The 20,599-nt window shown below is 39.3% G+C and overlaps 2 protein-coding genes across 4 annotated transcripts in view; one reads left to right on the top strand and one right to left on the bottom strand.

The window, feature by feature from the left end:
• Positions 1 to 20,599, bottom strand: part of LOC143025498 (uncharacterized) — a 1,024,106-nt gene that overhangs the window by 956,642 nt on the left and 46,865 nt on the right. The gene's annotated exons all lie outside the window — the stretch shown is intronic.
• Positions 1,366 to 3,543, top strand: LOC143025785 (histone-lysine N-methyltransferase SETMAR-like). The gene is made up of 3 exons (XM_076185792.1): positions 1,366 to 1,377; positions 2,476 to 2,553; positions 2,677 to 3,543. The coding sequence occupies exons 1-3, from the start codon at positions 1,366 to 1,368 to the stop codon at positions 3,541 to 3,543; spliced, it is 957 nt and encodes a 318-aa protein (XP_076041907.1).

Here is a 20,599-nt window from a genome sequence, read left to right as displayed (position 1 = left end):
TTATATCATCCCCACATAAACTGTGTATCCTTCCCATAATTCCACCTTGTTACTCCAAATACACACACACACACACAAAACACACACACTCACACAAACCACACACACACACACACGTACGTGCACACAAACACACACGTCCTTATTTTTGCCATTGTTTCACATTTTATTGAATAACTAATTTATGGTCTCATTGTACTTCCCCATTTCCAGTAGTTTCCTGTTCTGGCACTGAAATTTATTCTCCGCATTTGGCCCCAGTCACATCAAAAGTGACAAAATTTTCACATTGAATGAGAATCAGACAAGAAACAATGGTCTCAAACTGTCCGGAAATAGATTCAATTTAGAAGTAGGTAGAAACAACTTTGCCAACCGTGTAGTTAATGAATGGAATAAACTTTCTGCACAGGTGGTGCAATGTAGTTCAGTTAGAAGCTTTAAGAATCATTTAGATAAACACCTAAGCAAGATGCTGTAATGATTATAATTTATTTTATATTATTTGTTTTTGTTTTGTTATCATTTGTCTGTCTGATTTTCATTTATTATTAGTTATATGTCAATTTATTATTATTTACTATTTACCTGTTTGTTTATTATTTAACTATACCTATGCATTTATTTATGTATTTTATTTGTTATTTACATTATTATATTTTTTATTTTTTATTTTATTATTATTATGATTTTTTTCGCATCCGACCTAGATATGGACCAAAAGGTCTCCTGTCGGCATGTTCCGCCTTTGTAATCCTTTGTAATTCGATCTAGATATTTTATTGCAACTTGCAATCTTTTTCATTTCACGATCTTTGTATCATTTGCAAACAAGCAAATGCACTCGTAGCTTCCCGTTCTCTGCATCATTTCATTTACATAAATCAAGAATATTGCGGGTGGCAGTATTGACCCTTGCGGGACTCCGCTGCTTACTTCTCTCCATCCTGACATCTTACCTTTACTAAAGTTCTCATGCGTCAGATATCAATGAGACAGTGACAGTGAGATCACATGCAAGCCCAGCCCGGAGGTTAATGGCAGGGTCAGCGAACTGATATGTACAGTGAGGTCAGCAACGCTGCCGTGAGTCTAGATTCGAGTCGTGTCGCGGTGGGAGATGGGGGGCTCCCAGTGAAATCACATACGAGGTGGACCTGGATAATAACGGGATCAGAGAGATTGATAACATGTATGATAACCTAACCGCTTAGATTTTGTGTGCCCAGCGTAAATCTATACTTCCCAAAGCGATAAAGGCGAATACTGATACTACCAAATGGATGACGGATAGGTTGTGAAATGAGACTGGAATAAAAAGAGGGTTTTATGTTAGGATGAATGAGGGAGAATAACACCTTAGATATGGGTATAAGGGTATGGCTAAACTAGTTAAGAAGAACATGCGCACAGCGAAACGTAACAACGAAATTAAAGTTGTCAGACTAGCGGGATCTAACCCAAAGGGTTTCTTTCATCTTACAGAACTTAAATCCGAAGAGGAAAAAAATGAGCGAGGCATTTCATAAATATTAATCACAGTATTTACAAAAGAAAGGATAGATATGGTACCTGTGTGCGACCCTATCTTTAGTGGGGATGAGAGTAGTTTAATTAGCATCAGCATTAGCAAGGAAGTAGTCATACAGATTCGAGTTCACAAAATCCCCGGGAACAGGCGATTTTTTAAGTGTTAAAAGAGTGTAAATTTGAAATCTGCGACCAGTTAACGGAAGTATCTAATAAGCCGGCAGACACTGGATTCGTGTCATTTTCTTTGGGGGCAGACAAACATTGTTCCCGTTTTTAAAAAGGGTGATAAAGTTTCTATGTACAACTACAGGCCGATAAGTGTGACGTTAGTTATAGGTATATGGCTTGAATCGGCAATAGCTAATATAATCAGGACTCACATCGAGAGACTACTTTATTCGTGGCTCACAGCATGGCTCCACCAAGAGTACTAAGTCATATGTAACCAATCTTTTATGACTTTACACTAATGTCTACAAGGCGGCAGATAACAGTGATAGTTACGATGTTATTTACCTTGACTTTAGCAAAGCGTCCGACAGAGTGCCCCACCAGAGGCTACTAAATGAAGTGAAAGCCTATGGCATAGTAGGGAAAGTTTTTGAATGGATTAGAGCATGGATTAATAACAGGAAACCAGAGGTCACCATTAACGGTGAAAAATCCAAACGGAAAAAAAGTTATTAGCGGAGTTCCCCAGGGTTCGGTTTTGGGTCCCTTGCTGTTCATTATATATATATATATATATATATATATATATATATATATATATATATATGTATATATATTATGTATATTATATATATATATACCCGGGTGCTCCAGAAAAAATGCCACAACTTGTTTCGGCTGTGAAAATCGTAATTTTTGTTTTACCAATATTTCCTTTTCAGGGCTTGTTAACTACTTAGTGGCAATTTTAACCGTGCTTTTCTTTTTCAGATCAGCTGTAAAATGTTCACTTTAAAGCAGAAGCAAAGAATTGTGCAATTCTGGTACGAGACATATTCGTACGTGGAGGTTCGTCGCAAATTCCAGAACGAATTTGGACTTCACCGTAGCGTCAAAACACTGAACAACAAGTCAATCTGGAGGATTGTTAAACACTTCGAAAAGGAGCAAACATTCCACAATTGCACTTAGGGTAGAAGTGGCGCAAAACCAATCCTCACGCCAGAGAAACGCCGGGAAACCAAGGACTCAGTTGTGAGAAGTCCCAAAAAGTCCTATCGCAGACGGGCACAAGAGCTAAGCCTTTCACCAACCACACTGCTGCGCTCCATGAGGAATGATCTGAAGCTCTTCCCCTACAGGATTTCCACTTATCATGTCTTGAAGGATGAGGACAAGACCAGGCGCATTGAAATAAGTGAGTGGTTGGACGAGAAGCTGGAGCGCTCACCTGGGTGGTTGAACAACATCTGGTTCAGTGATGAGGCTCATTATCACCTCAATGGGACGGTAAACAATCACAATAACGTTTTCTGGGGCGAGGAGCCTCCTGAGGAGATGAGTGAGAAACATCTGAAGGGCGCCAAAGTGACTGCATGGATCGCATTCAACCCCAGACATGGTCTTCTCGGACCGTACTGGTTTCAGGACGGGCGTGGCAAGACAGTGATAGTCAACAGCGAGCGTTACTGTGAAATCATCAACAAGTTCAACACTGAACTTGGTCAAAGGTTCACTGTCCACCAGAAGAGCAGAATGTGGTTTCAGCAAGATGGAGCTAAGCCCCATACAGCTCACGATTCTCTCGCCTTGCTGAAGGAGCTTTTCGGATCCCGCGTGATCAGTTTCCGCACAACACACGAGTGGGCACCTCATAGCCCTGACCTCAATCCCTTGGACTTTTGGTTCTGGGGAGCGTCTAAGGGAGAGGTGTATACAAACAAGCCAACCACCCTTGACCAGTTAAAGCAGTGTCGAAGCTTATGCAGCCAATGTGACGGCGGAGACATGCCGCAAAGTCGCGGAGAATTTCTGCCTCCGGATCAAAGCATGTTTTAATCGACGTGGTGCTCACATCGAGCATGTGCACTTCAAGAAGTTTGCTTGAGTGCTGAACAAATTGCCATCATGTTAGCTTTTCAGAATGCTAAAGTTTGCTCTTGCATCTCTGTCCGTTCTTAAATAAACTGAGATCAAATTTGTGGCATTTTTTCTGGAGCACCCTATATGTATATATATATATATATATATATATATATATATTATATATATATATATATATATATATATATATATATATATAAACAAACTACTTGGATAATGAGATTCTTAGTGATGTTAGTAAGTTTGCGGACAACACTAAAATAGAACATTATATTAGATCAGGGGAAGATGCCGAAACATTGCAGGAAATCTTAAATTGTTTGGTTGGACTTCAATATCTGAGAGTGCAGTGTGTTAAGCGTAGGTTTACTCCCTCCCCCCCCTCTCTCTTAAAAAAAAATCATGTATAGCTTAGATAACATTTTTAGGGAAAACAGAATGTAAGGAGTACTTGGGTGTGCTAGTGAGTCCTGAACTTAAATCCAGGAAACAGTGCATTAGCGCCAGGAATAGAGCTAACAGGGTGTTAGGATCTATTGCTAAAACGGTTACAAACAAAAGTATATAGTTATCACACTCTATCTGGCGATAGTTAGACCCATCCATGACTATGCGGTACAGTTTTGGTCGCCGTCCTATAGAATGGATATAAATTCACTAGAATCAGTACATCGGCTCAGAAATTTACCTTACGTAGACAGGCTTAGGCACCTTTACTCACACTCTCTGGATAGACGTACAGTGCAGGATGATCTAATAGACGTATTCAAATGGGTCAAGAGCTTTAACAAAGGTAATGCAGACAAGGTCATCATATTAAGACGACAGAGAAGAACTTGAAGTAATGGGTTTAAATTGGACAAATTTAGATTCAAGAAGGAAATAGGCAAGAACTGGTTTACCAATAGAGAGGTTAACGAAAGGAATAGACTTAGTAACTATGTAGTGAACGCTGAAACTATTGGTTGTTTTAAGAGGCCGTTAGATAAATTTATGGATAGGAATGATAGGTGATAATGGACATAGAACTGCTTAGTGTAGGCCTTATGGTCTCTTACAGGCCCCCTTCACTCTTATATTTTTGCTTCAGTTTCCATATCAGTCATTTGCAGAGTCTCTCATCAAGGGATTTCTCCAAATCTAGATACACATAAACCACCCGCCTCTAATTTTCTTTTCTTTCTTTTTTGTAGTATATCAACCGTGCTTGAGTAAAAGGTTGACAGGTTCGATACACATGATTTTCCACTTCTGAAACCGAGTAGATTATCTGCCAAAACATTCATCTTTTCAATATATCAAATCCATCTTTTTTCCACATTTCTCTTGCACAACTTAGCTATCATGTTCGTCAGTGACACTGGTCTATAATTACTTTCTCTTTAATAGATTAACACTCCTAATTCCGAGGCACTGTCCTTTCTAATGAACACACAATTAGGTTGTATGACAGAATCTTTGCTGGGCTCTTTTATTTCTACAAATCACACGGATTAATCCACTCCTGCATCCAAGAACTCACTGCGTGTCTACGTAATTGTGCCACTGTCTCCTCTCCTTCGTGTGCCGCGATCATGGAGCGTCGCTTTTCGAACCACGTGAACCCGGGTTCGAGTCTAACGGGTTCGGTGATTGCCTCGGCAGTCCGAACACACAGGACAAGAGAAACGGTTTCGGAAACAGTCAAGCTCCTCATCTTGTCGTTCGCAGCCAACCCTCCGTCCCCTTGAGTCCATCCCACTTCCCTAACTTTTAACTTCTTCCCATTTTTTAACACTGTCTTTAAAAATCAACTTTGTTTCTCAGCAGTCATGCATTTAGGTGTCATCACAATTTAGTTTAACACTGTCTTAACCCATTCAACTCCGATGACAAGATGTCTTGTCATTTGGTCAAATAAAACAAAAAATCATAAAACACCAAAATGTTTGATCAAACACCAGAAAAATATGACGTCAGTCCTCGCTTCGCTGCGAGCGAAGCGAGGATTGACGTCATATTTTTCTGGTGTTTGATCAAACATTTTGGTGTTTTATGATTTTTTGTTTTATTTGACCAAATGACAAGACATCTTGTCATCGGAGTTGAATGGGTTAAAAATCTTCTACTTTCTTTCTCCGATGATATCTTCACATCTACACTAGTCATGCATTTACGTGTTCTCCATCACAGTGTAACACTTTCCAGACGCCACCATATTTTTTGCACGTACTATTCCGATACTGCTGTTCGCAATGTCAAAATAGTGTTTTTTTCATTAAACTCGTTCCTCCATTCTTGAGTATTACTTCCCGTGATTTCAGACTTTTGTTGGTCTGCGAAGGCCATTTTCCAGTACGTCCAAGTTCCTTTTCTTCGAAAGCGATTTCCATTTTTTCATGCTTCTTTATTCAGTGTTACGGATATTTTTTTTTTTCTGATCCCCTGTGCTTCATTCTTCCTCTTCCCATTGTGCTCGGCGCCGTCATAACGGTTAGTACCAGTTTACTGCAATGTCGCGCACCATCCCCTTTATGACCTATTACCACAACCACACCATTCTGAGTACCGCAATCACGTATATCATCACCATTCATTCACTAGGCCTATCACCACGGTAATCATCATATCACCAACACCACCACTGCCATCACAACCAACTCCATCATCTTACAAGTCTTCACAGAAATACAGCAATACCATCATTATAACTGTATCATTGTAATAATTATCATCACTGTTGCAAATACCATTACCATAATTAATTACACCAACATCACTACCACCACAAATACCACCCCATTGTTACAATCAACACCACTAAAATAGTTGTATTCACTAACACTATCGTCACACAAACATGAAAATCACAACCACGATAATTTCTACTATTATTATCCCGCTTCGTTTAGTGACAGTATCAAAATTAAGATCACCGTCGTCGGTGCCAAAACAATAAACCTACTCTTGATTTTTTTTTTTTCACAATCACTACTTATACGGATTTACATCGACAAACGAACAGCAACAGACCGATTGGTCCTGAAATGGCTGTTTCGGTACTATAATCACTACTACTATCACTATTATCATTATTATTATTATTATTAATATTACTATTATTACTATTACTATTATCATTATTATTATTATTGTTATCATTATTAATATTATTATTATTATTATTATTATTATTATTATTATTATTATTATTATTATTATTATTATTATTATTATTATTATTATTATTATTATTATTATTATTATTATTACTATTATTATTATTATTATTATCATTTACTTAGGAGCATACTTTTCAAATCTCATTAAATTTGCATTTTGCAATTTCCTATTTCTTCTCTGTTGAGTGCGTCATTCTCCGAGATTAAAACTCCAACCACAAATACAATAAGCGTTCATTCATACATCTCTGTCGCGTTAACATAAATGGACATAAGAAACAACTCTCCTTCATTTCTTGACACAGTAAACGTGGTGTGTCCCAACACCGTAAGGCAAAACTCAGAAGTCATGTCAGTCCTATCCATTGAGGGTATTTCCCCTTTCCGGCAGGCCCTTTGTCGTCTGTAGCACCCCTTGCCAACACCACCGCCTAATATTACTCTGTCACCAACCCCCCTACATGACTGCTCAGCACCCACGACTGCCACTGTCAACCCCCACTGGCTACAACTACGTTTGTCCCACTGTAGTTGGAGCGGAATTTCCAACGGTTCCCGCTTTCTTTTCTCCTCTCCCCTTTAATGCGTTTATTCTTGAATTATCTCCCCTCCGCTACTTCTGGTGTAGTTTTTCACTCTCTTATCAGATTACTGTCAGTTACAAACATCATAAATACAAATACAAACATATACACGGAGGCACAGACATATATATATAACAATTATACATATATGTAGCATATATATAACAATTAGCTACACACACACAGACACACAAACACAAACACACGTATGTATGTTGACCTAGTATTTTCTTGTTTCCTTGCCCGCCTGTAACTCTCGTCTCCCGCCTCGTGTTGCCTACTCTGCCCCACACTGCAAGTCGTCTCTTCCTCCTCCTCCTCCCCCCACAACCTTAACACGTCCGTCGTTATCAAAACCTCGACATGACCTGTTCCCTGCCTTAAAACAAAATTCTATATCCTCGACTCGCCAACTCTCTCCCTCTCTTACCTCTATTTTGGCTTTAGTTTTCAATTCACCATCCGTCTTTTCATTCACCACTACCACCTCCACGCTTTCCAACTCGCCCGCTTCACCTTCTCTCCCTTACCTCCTCCATCCCCTCTTCCTCCTCTAACTCCCCACCCCCTCCCTCCCCATCCTCCTCCTCCCCTCTTACCTTCATCTCGCCCCTGATCGATACAGCTCTAGTTTGAAGGTCATGTGAGACTGTATTGCTTGACTAAGATATTTTAAGCTTCTTATTAAGGATTTCACTCTCAACATATATTTTTTTAAGTATTCTGTATGTTACATACAGTACATACTTGAATCCTAACCTTATGTGGTTTTTTTCTTTTTACAGTTGGAAAATCTTCCTATCACACTCTTGTCCTGTACTTCATAGGTTCTATTCGATCTTTTAATGAGCTTATTCTATACAGGGCGGCACCTATTCCAAAGAGGAGAAATTTTTGTTTATGATTTTAACACTTTAAATTTCCTAACCTTACTACATTGCCACGATTGAAATCTACGGTTACAAATACGTAGTTTCTGACGCACGGCCTTCTCGTCTACACTGTCATGTTTAGTTTGACTTTTTTTTTCTTCTTTCCTAACGTGAAGTGCGAAGCAGCTCTGCGAAGTGCAACCACACACGGCACAGCTGGTGTGAGCACTATGGATTTCCCTAAAGCTGTTTAGAGAACTCTGAATTGCCTGGTCATTTAAATCCTACTGACGCCGTTCAGCGCTTAGATGCCACTGTTTCGTTTCGTCAGCGACTGTAAACAAGTGCCAACAAATGTATGTAGGGCTTCCGCAGCAAAAGCAGGTTTTCTTTCTAGATATCACAGTGGGAATAGTATCATTGAACGTATTTAGTGTTTCATCAGACGTGAAGAAATTGTATTCTTCCGAAAAATCATAATAGAGAAACATTCGAGGCTATGCCTAACGCTCAATTCTTTTATGGGGAACAGGATGACCATTCACTCACACACAAACACACACACACACACACACACACACACACACACACACACACACACACACACACACACACACACACACACACACACACACACACACACACACACACATACACACACACACATATATATATATATACACAAACGTATGGGTTTTCTCACAGTCTGTGAAGCGGGCTGCGTCTATCTCCATAGATAAATGACGGGACATCCGGACGGTAGTAACAAGAAATAGTGGCTTGAAGACAAAACTAGAATCACGAGAATCTGCAGGAAACAAGAGGAGACCGACGTCGTAAAGGAACCAGGAAAAATACTGAGCCAACCCCGACAAAAAGACATCGGCCGTGCCCCTGTGAACATGTATGTTTACAATTAGAAGCCATTTCAAATATTTTGTCCTGACAAACACTAACACTTTACAGGTTCAAGGAACCTCTGGGCCTCTAAGTGTTACATTTATCTCGATATTGACCCACTAAAGCCTAGAGGCCACTTCAGTGTTCTCCTGGCTAAATCCAGTTTTATTTGGCTTAGAGGAAACCCTTGGACATCAGGTCAAAACGACTGGCAGACGTAATGGGAAAAAGCTGACAAGGTCAGTCGAGTTGTGCGAGTCAGTCACTTTTCACGAAGTGCATGCAATAACGACAGTTAATAAATCATTCATAACATTCATGCAGTAAACCCACGGGGTTTGTTAATATTTATCACTGGTCCAGGAGTGATATTAGGAGAAAAAATATCAATGCCTCTCGGGTTTTAGTTTCGGACGTGTTTGAATCCCTGAACAGGAACGAGTTGGGAGGGGGGGGGGGCTTTTTCTTTTTATGGACCTTCTGTGTCCGGAGTCCCGACTTCGAATTGCGATAACAAGGGTTGAATTCGAGTAATCACATTCCAAGATACGCGCAGGACTTGTTCCAATCTATCTTGGTTCCAGAAGGGGTAGGATATAAAACCCTAACTACTGGCTATTGTGGAGAATAAGGGACATTTCACCCTTCTAGACCCTCGCTCCCGGAGTGGTAGAAACATCAACTTTAATTTTCAGCGCCTGGGCTCGATTTCCGGTTGCGGAGTTGACACCTTGATGTTGGTGGGTAGGCTGCAAGAGCTATGTCGATTGGATGAAAATCTGTTCTGGGTCATCCGTATCGAACAGATCTTCTACGAAAGATGTGACAAAGATTTACTTGCACGCACTCACTGTCGCAGAATTCACTGTAAACTGGCGCGTCCCTGATGGCGGACAGGGAAATTCTTCTTAGTTATATGGGGACACCGGCATAATGACGGTGTGGACCATTAGGTTTCTATAAACAGATCAGTTTCCACTGAAAATGGGCTTTGAGTAAAGGGGAGATATCTGTTGAAAATGGAAAGGGGAAGTCGAAGGAAAGTGTAAGGGGAGAATGGCCGTGAATGGAATATCAAATGATGTGGCCATTCCTCCTCGTCTTCTCTATTTTTGCATGAGGGGACGAGGATGGGTCGCCATGTAAATGAAGCAGCTGGCCCTGCTGTGGATCTGCTCTATGTTGTTTCACTGCTTCTGACCCGGGCAGTGGGTAGCAGACAGAGACGACCTTGCATCCGTAAGGAACTAAGATGAAAGGGAAATGGGTGGTACAAGGAAGTGGGATGGGTGGGCATGAATACATCATGCCTTGGCTGTCTACCTTCCTTATAAGAGGGAAGAAGCCTATCGGTATGTAGATCGATAGATAGATTCACTGAATATGATGAATATGGTGGCACCAAAGATGTATCTCACCAGAAACTATGTGGCACAACCTCCTAACCAAAGATGAGAGGTAGAACCAATGATATCACTAGTGTACTGTTCATTCATAGTCAACTAAATGTCCAACTACTGTATATTGCCTCATGTGCATACGGACAATGTGCCATCGAATGTGAGCACTGTCAAAGGAGATACATGTTTTAGACGTTGAAAAACCTAAATGAGACGAAGATCTAAATGCACGTGTATACCCTCGCAGAAGACCACTAACTGAAGATTCATAAGGAAGAAATGGAAAAACAACAGGAAGAATATCGTGGGACAACGTGAGGTCCGGAGGAAACGTTTATACAGCTACAAGACAGTCTCCATCTGTTCTACTTTAGTAGTAAAGAAAGGTAGTGGAATTGGAGTCTTGATTAATCGAGGAATTGTTGGTAAAGTAGCGAAATTCAGCAGTGGATCAGACAGGGTGGCTTGGAGTGCGATTTGCCTATGTAGACATTATAAATAACTTAGATCTTTGCATCAACTTCACATAGTTGAGACAACAAAATTGAATCCTTCTATGATGATGCAAGTCAGGTGACGGACCAAGAAAAAAACTAAATATTTAATGGTTGTCGATGACTTCAGTGCTGAAGTGGGGAAGAACATGGAATCATGTGTTGGGAAGTTTGGAGCGGATGAGAAAAATAACATTGACGAGATGTTTGTTAGAACTAAATGAAAATAACTCTTCTCCCAAAAGTTTGTACCGTAGGAAGGGGCAAAAGTAGCCACATGGAATAAAACTGGCTATTGTCATTGTTACATATCTAATCATGTTCAAGAAAATAAAGGAAGGAATTATACAAAACACATAGTAGTTGGTGTTTTTTTTTCCCTGTCTATCTGTCCTAATTAGGTATGTAACAAAGACAGTGGCCAATTTTACCTCATGTGGCTACTAGGGTAGGTCTTAAGTAGACTTGAAGAAGTCCATATGCACCAATTAAGAACGATTCAGATTTCATATCAGAGTAAATAGAGGTAGTAACCACAGAATGATAGGTTACACAAATAAATTCGATTTCAAAGCTAAGAGAAATAAACTAGTCTTCAAGAAGAAATGGACAACAAGGCAGAAATTCAAGTGGAAATTAAAACAGGTTTGATGCTCGAAGATATAATGAGGACACCATTGAGCAGGCATGGCCCAGGTACATGTGGACAAGTACAAGTACTGAAGAAAAGTACAAGTATAGAAAATATGTCTAGTACTTAATCAAAATCCAAGTACTTGACAACGCAGCAAGTACAGGTACATTTCAACAGGTGAATCCACGTATTTTTGTTTTTCATACTCTTCCATGTAGTAGGTTCTGTTTTGTAGTAGTTCCATGTGCCTCAGCATTGTGCGTTCTCCTTTCTGTAGCTTACTGTGCAACAAGAAAGCGTTTGTAGCGTTTTCTTGTAGCGCTCTGGTTTTTGGTTTTGAGCTTTCATATCATAGAGTGCGCATGATACTGGCGCTATATGAATACACGTTATTGTTGGTGGTAGTACATTTCATAAACATAAACCCGAAATCCTTGTAGAGCCACATCTGTCCAGGCGGGTGAATCTTGTCCTGGAATGATGGAGCAGATTTTTTTTTCTTTCTTTTTGCCTAAAGTTCGAAATAGCTCCTTCCAGTATGCTGATACATCCCTTAAAAAAAAAAAAAAAAAAAAAAATGAACAAGAGCAGTTACATCTGTTGATCGCTGAGAAAGGCTTCCCATAAAGCTAATTTTTTTTTTCGCCTTGGTTCAGATTACCCTACACCTGGCCTTGGTTTATTCCCTCAAAGATCTGTGTCAGGATCCGTGCTTACAGCTGTAGTTTCTCTGACCATAAAGTAAGGTGAAATTATGATAGAGGGTTTTAGGTTAGACCGTTAAGAGAGAGGTAGAGAGAGAGAGAGAGAGAGAGAGAGAGAGAGAGAGAGAGAGAGAGAGAGAGAGAGAGAGAGAGAGAGAGAGAGAGAGAGAGGTTTGCCTCTTTCTGCTCTTCAGAGTACCAACCCATTTTAAACTTTAGATCTAATATAACTGACAGTTAATATGTTTTAACTCTTTTTTTAATAATAAGCCAAGAATATTCCCCCAAATAGCTTGCACTAGCTACATAAATGATACATAAGTTTAGATATATATTATTGTCCATCTAATATTAGTACGCCATTAGAAAGACTAATTGTTAAATAATTCACCTACGGAATCTACAAAAAAAAAGGAATTTTTTCTTTTAAGCGGGAATAATATCGACCAATAGAAAATAGTGAATTTTATTTTCATCCATATATATATATATATATATATATATATATATATATATATATATATATACATGCAGAAGAAATCACTTGAACGCGTGATACTAGTATGCAGACAAACCACTGGGAAAATGAAAGAGATGAGACCGAGCGCTTTCGTCTATTCAGACATTTTCAAGGTATAGATACATAAAAGAAACAAGTATAAATACTCAGAAGGTTAAGGTGGATCTCTCCCAGTGACACTTGAGCCAATATGGCACTGGGAGAGATCCACCTTACTCTCTGGGAATATTCTTGGCTTATTATTAAAAAAAGATGTCCGAGTCCACTGAGTTCAGCCTATTGAGTAATTTAGAGAAATTGGTATTCTCTGGAGCAATGACTAGAATGTCATCTACATACCTAAACCAATGTGTCCCTCTCCCGATTATCTTCATGTAATGATCTCTTTCTAAGACTTCCATGTATAACGAATATGTAGGTATGTAGATGACATTCTAGTCATTGCTCCAGAGAATACCAATTTCTCTAAATTACTCAATAGGCTGAACTCAGTGGACTCGGACATTCAGTTCACAGTGGAACACGAGGTGGACAAAAAGCTACCTTTCTTAGACGTACTAATCTGGAGAAAGGACAATGGCACGGTGAGTTTTTCGGTCCACAGAAAGACAACTAACAAAAATGACCTTATTCACTACTTCTCGGCACACAGCGAGAGAACCAAGAGAGGAGTAATAATTGGATTTTTTCTTAGGGCATTCCGGATATGCAGTGAGGAGTATATTGATAGAGAGGTCAAATATATTTTTAAAGTCTTCACAGATCTCAGGTACCCGGAAGGATTGTTACACAGCTTGAGAAAAATAGCACTCAGAACATTGGATAAAAAGGATGAGGTTAAGGAAGATAAGGAAGGTGACTTCATTGTGGTTCCCAGTTCCAAACACACGGAAGAATTAGGACACCTACTACGCAACACAGGATTGAAGATTGCCAGCTCGTCCAGCATGAAAATTGGCGAAATAGTGAGAGGTAAGGAGAGAAAAGACAACATCACTAATAGCGTGGTATACAAAATACCATGTAGCAGCTGTGAACTGAGCTACTTTGGAGAAACTGGGAGAGGTCTACGTAAGCGAACATACGAACACAAGAACGACCTAAAAGCCCATCGCACTTCCAACGCATTGGTGGTTCATGTGGACCAACTTGGACACCTTTCCAACTGGAGCGGGGTAGATATTTTACAACAGGGGTTAGAAAAGAGAAAGAGGAAACTAGTTGAGGCAGCATATATAGCATCTCAGCCTTGCCTTAATCACAGGGACGGATTCATCAAACTGTCTCAAATGTCCGGACGACTCATCCGCCGGGAGATGAGGAAACAAGCGGACTCGAGTGGCGTGGGTTTGCAGAAACGCGGACATGAACGCGTGTATATATATGTTGATTTTATGCTTATGTACTCATACTCTGAAGAAGTCCTGTTAAGGACGAAACGTCAGTAAATTTACACTCCAACATTACTCGGTGTTTATCTCACCACCCTTCCACTCATTCTGTCGTCCTTCTGTCCATATATATATATGTATACATATGTATATATATATATATATATATACATATATATATACATATATATGTATATATATATATTATATATATATATACATATATATATACATATATATATATATATAAAACCCTATACACAGCCATGAATTATTTAGTAACGAGTAGACAAAAGAATATTTGTCATACTGGGTCATATTATTTTATTATATCTGAAATTTATATCTCATTAGTGGAAATATGTAAGATGGCTGGGGAGATAGCTAACAAGTAACTGTAACAACAAGTTTACAAAAAAAAAAAATAGAAACAGAAAAAACTAAACAAAGAAATGCCACAAGGGAGCATAACTTTAATGGCACAGGAAACTCAGACAGAGATGTTAGCTTTTGAACTCCTGACGTTTTGTTTCAAAGGACTTTCTCGAAGGAATATACATAAGGGTGATATGGGGATCTTACACAACCCTGATCTGATTCTATCCTACTGTACACTGTTCCAATATGGTTAGTGCCGGTGTGGCCGGTGCATCACTGTTGTGTGGGTCCTTTGACAATATGGCCTGCTCCAATGGTATCTTCCCTCCGATGTTACAATTTCGTTGTGTTGTCTGTTGTCTAATCACGTCTCAAAATTTGTTTTGTTGTCCTACCACAAGAATAATTACTATGGAGAGTAGAAAAATAAATAAATAAGAAGACCAAATATAAGATTGAGTGAAAACAAAGCTGGCCTTCACCACCACAGGATTACCAGCGTTTTGGTGGGACACGAAGATGAAACTGAACACCTCCCACAATGGATCGGTGCAAATATTTACAAAAGGATCTGAGAAAAAGTGACAAAAAGGTAATAAAGGCTGCATATATCATCACCCAACTCAACAGAAATATGGGCAGATATACCTGGATCAAGCCAGCAGTGGCAATTGACACGTGGCAGGACAAACAGATGACTGAATAAGATTGGACCATCAGAGGACAGACCGCACTGGAACATGCAACACTGGGACAGACCACACACAATAGTCGACCAAGAGAGAGAGAGAGAGAAAGGGAAGGGAGACCACGCTGGGGCATATCACAATGGAATAGACTCGCCTGATCAAAATTGCATATGACCCCTATATCATTCTGCTATTCTTTGAGTTCTTTGTGACGAAACGTCGCGAAATTACAAGTTCTGTGTGAGATTCTCTCGCCGTCAAAGTCCAACTTTCCCAAATAAGTAGTAACAATGAATACCAAGTTAAAAAATTAACAAAACAACATGTGTATAATAAAATCACATTGAACACTCAAACAACACAATTTCTACTTTAAACTGTATGCAGATAATAGTTTAACATATCAGTTTCCACTATCAATGATGAATTACAAAAATAGAAATTATGATTACTTATAATGAATTGGATGAATGATAAGAAACAAAAGATAAAAGATGAAAAAAATGAGTGTATATTATTTGGGGCAGCCTGGCCAATTCCAAAGAATAAAATGTACAACTGAAATGAATCGAGTGGCATCAGTGAAACTGATGATTCGGTTTTACGTCACGAGCTCCCTTGTCCAGGGAGAGGAAGGCGCCTTACCAAGATCTAAGAATATAAGGTCTAACCACTTCCGACCGAATTTCGAGGGAGTTGGCGCAGCGGGCCCGTGAACGTCACCTGGCTGCTCAAAGTGGGGTTAGCGGGTCATATAGCTGTCAGTTGAAGCTGGTCCGTCGTTCAAAAATGACGTTGCCTTCGCTCGCACTGCTCCACGCAATTAGTTATATTCTGACAAATATTATATAAAATATATATAAAAATATATATAAAATATTATAGTTCCTGTCTATATATATGAATATATAAATATATATATATATATATATATATATATATATATATAACATATAAAATATTATAGTTCCTGTCTTGCTTGGCGTTTCACAGTTTTATACAGTGTATCACACAGAGAAAATGGTCTCAGCCACGTGTCGTCAGAAGCGGCGCAGAAGAATTCCAACGGTCTGACCTGTATGTTTAGACCTTGCGCCTTACGAAACAACCTTGGTTCTGGTCGTTGAGTTCCACTACTACAAATGGATGCTCACAGCGAGCCCCTAGTATCATCAATGAGAAACTTAGGGATAATAAATTATCTTAATTTGAATGTGAAGAAACACATATTGAATACAGTAAAACTGTGTAATTACCATCAAAGAAAGGGTGTATTTATAAGAAAATGTTCATATAAAAATGTAACAAAAGAGGAGCCTACGCTAGGAGGCACGTAACTGCGGCGAGCCATTACCTATGCTCCTTTATTCATTTGGATTGTTGAGGCAGGTAAGGCACAGTCACTGTCGGGAAGTGGAGAGAAGGGACTCGAATCCACAACTAAGGGAATGTGAGACCAACACGATTCCGATTACGCCACCACCTTACCAAATGATATATAAAATAGACTGAAGCTTAAATAAAACTGCTAGATTTATTAACCCATTCAACTCCGATGACAAGATGTCTTGTCATTTGGTCAAATAAAACAAAAAATCATAAAACACCAAAATGTTTGATCAAACACCAGAAAAATATGACGTCAATCCTCGCTTCGCTGCGAGCGAAGCGAGGATTGACGTCATATTTTTCTGGTGTTTGATCAAACATTTTGGTGTTTTATGATTTTTTGTTTTATTTGACCAAATGACAAGACATCTTGTCATCGGAGTTGAATGGGTTAAAAAAAAATCAATACGACAGGATAACTTCTAAAATATCCTTCAAGTGATTACCAATAAAAGCAAGAATCATATAGAATATATGCCTTTCCACTTATAAAAAAAATCCGGTAAACCTAAGTATAATATATACTGAACCCATTTGAACTATCTACAAAGATTCGAACCACGCTCCAACAAAATTACAGTTAATAGAATACTTGGGTATCATGTCCTAGGGCTATTGAAAATGCTTTCATTTGATTTAAGAAGACACAAAAAGAACAATTCAAAGACTGAAATTATTTCTACTTGGGATGAGCTATGGTTTAAAGCTGGAATTATTTGTAAATAATTAATATAAAATGTGTAATTAAAATGAATAGTGTCAACACACACACACACACACACACACACACACACACACACACACGCACGCACGCACGCACGCACGCACGCACACACACACACACACACACACACACACACACACACACACACACACACACACACACACACACACACACACACACACACACACACACACACACACACACACACACACACACACAAGCACGCAAGAAGAAAACATTTATCCTTGGGGGAGGCCAGCGACCAAACTCCAAGACGTAAGTGGTCTCTTGCTACTAACCGTCCTGGACACTAAGAAGGTTTATGGTCCGCATGGAGCCTTATCTTTCTAGAAAAAAAAGAAAAAAAAAAATACTTCCGTGCTGATCCTATGCCTAAGCAAACTGTCCCGTCTCTGTTAATATGCTCGTACCCTAAGAAGAATAACAGCTTTTAGTCTGCTATCAACAGTCACATAGCTTTTAATTTCCTTCTTTTCTAGATTTTACGGGGGTATCCTTAACCAGACGATCATGTAATACTTTTCAGTTCAATAAATTCTTTCTGACCGTCAGTATGGTTTCTGTAATGTGATGGTGATAGAGTCTGGAACCAATTCTTGTTTCAAAACTACTCTCTTCCTTCTTGGCCATTCCATAACTGCTGTTATTGACGGTCACTGTTCTTCCCCCATGCCTCTAACCTCTGGTGTCCCACAAGGTTCTGTTCAATCTCCTACTCTTTTTCTTCTGTTTATGAATACGTTATTTGACCACTTATCTTCCGCTCCATACTCTCATACTGATGACACTACATTTTCTTGTGTTATTCTCCAAACGTCCTTCTCAGACTGAGCTCCACATCTGATTTCAGACCTATCGTACATGGATAGGACAAGGAAAACCTAATGCCTTTCAATATCACCAAGACTCCATCATTCCTCTCCGCACAATCGTCGATAGAACTCTCACCTTTTCGATGGGACACAACTTTTCCTTCTGCCACTGCAAATTCCCGGTTTATCTTTCATAAGTAAACCCAAATCTCAATCATTACGAACCAAGCTTAGAGTTAGGTGTTTTGCACTCCCTAATTTGGAGTGTGGATCTCACGTTTAGGATGACTCATCTTATAAACGCTCAGAAAGCTCTTACTAACAATTCCCTGTCCGCAGCAATAGACTATACTCGTATACCTTTTCCTATCACCAATTTCACGGCCACTGCTTTTCTGAATTCGATAACTGAATGATTTTCATTCTTACAGCATACTGCACCATTCTTTGTTTAAAGTTTCACCCTTTTTCTGTACAATTATCTATTGCGACAGGCAATCATTATACTCCTTCCGGAGAGAAGCTCTCGAACTATCTCCTATCTGATACTTTCCCATCGGTATTTGATCTGTGAGGACCTCATCTCTCCTACTGCTCCACATGACTTCGAACTGGGATGCTCTTCGTCCATTTTTTTCTTCTTTTTTAAACGTGTGTGTCTGTGTGTGCTTGTGCATGTATGTGAATCTGTGTTGTGTATATGCCTGTGTGTGTGTGTGTGTGTGTGTGTGTGTGTGTGTGTGTGTGTGTGTGTGTGTGTGTGTGTGTGTGTGTGTGTGTGTGTGTGTGTGTGTGTGTGTGTGTGTGTGTGTGTGTGTGTGTGTGTGCGCGTGTGTGTAATAATAATAATAATGATAATAATAATAATAATAATAATAATAATAATAATAATAATAATAATAATAATAATAATAATAATAATAATAATAATAATAATAATAATAATAATAATAATAACAATAATAATAATAATAATAATAATAATAATAAACTGTTTATTAAAAACATGGCAGCCGAAGGCTGAAAATACACATATTAAGGTAAGAGGGATTAACATAGATGTACAAAATAAATGATTACCTATACATATTATGATGCTGAAGTGATTGTGCACTATACAAATATATAAAACATGATAGATGCGTCTTAGTGTTAATATGATGTTTGAATTAGATGTTGTTTAATAAGTGTACAATAGAAGGTATGGGCCTGTGTTTATATGCGTGTGAATGTGTATGTGTATGTATCTGTGTGTGTACGTATGTGTGTGTGTGCGCGCCCGCGTGTGTATGTCTATGTGATTCATGGTCTTGGATCACGTGTTTGTGTGTATTCACCATGGTCTTGGATCACGTGCTGGACTCGCGATCGACAGCCGTTAACTTCCCGGACAACAGCTCAGATCGTATGACCGATCTATGGGTAATAGTATGACCTTACACGCGCACCCCTCCCCCCCCAACTCCCCGCCCACGAGAGTTGGAGTAACGACTCGTAGCGCAGCGATACTGAAATTATGTAATCTAGGGGCGGGATTCGAACCCAGACCGCTGTGACAGCAGTTGCGATCGCTACCACTTCGCCATCAAGCCGTGTGTGTGTGTGTGTGTGTGTGTTTGTGTGTGTGTGTGCATGTGTGTATGTGTGTGTGTGTGTGTGTGTGTGTGTGTGTGTGTGTGTGTGTGTGTGTGTGTGTGTGTGTGTGTGTGTGTGTGCATGTGTACGTGTGAGAACTTCATTCAGACAAATGGAATTCGTTTAGTGGCAAGAATGAGCCCAGGTGAGTGCTGGAATCTAATTTCTGCCTTTCGGTTTGATACCTTTACCAGCCTCAGAAAATGTTGTCCAGCCGAAACGTCAATGGGCTGACTCCATCCCTTAACTGTGATCGTTTTTGCCATCATACGATACACACACACACCATATATATATATATATATATATATATATATATATACATGCAAAAGAATTGTGAATGTGTTAATGGGTGGGTTGCTTGGAGTTCCTGGAGCTAGACGGTGGATCTCTTTCGGACAACGACAGAGAGAACGATCTGGAATTGAATTTGCTTGGGCTAGGCCTGTCAATGTATTTTGTTTCAGCAATCAAATATTTGTGATAAGTGAGTATGCCTACTCTTTCAAGAATTTCAGTTTGTCAAAAGTTCATGAAGAAAGGATCTATTCCTATCCGCATCGATCTTGCGATTGTAAATAGCGCCTTGCGAACGATGACAAGACTTACGTCTTCCAAGATATGTTCTGATCATTCTAACGTAAACACTTTCTAGGGCACTGGTTCCTAAAGTTTTTCAGTCCCGATACCCCAAAGTTCAACT

Source organism: Oratosquilla oratoria, chromosome 5 (assembly GCF_046742065.1).
Source record: "Oratosquilla oratoria isolate Oo_2021 chromosome 5, ASM4674206v1, whole genome shotgun sequence".
Lineage (NCBI taxonomy): Eukaryota > Metazoa > Arthropoda > Malacostraca > Stomatopoda > Squillidae > Oratosquilla > Oratosquilla oratoria.
Note: the sequence above shows the minus strand (reverse complement) of the source record. Positions and strands in the feature narration are given on the sequence as shown.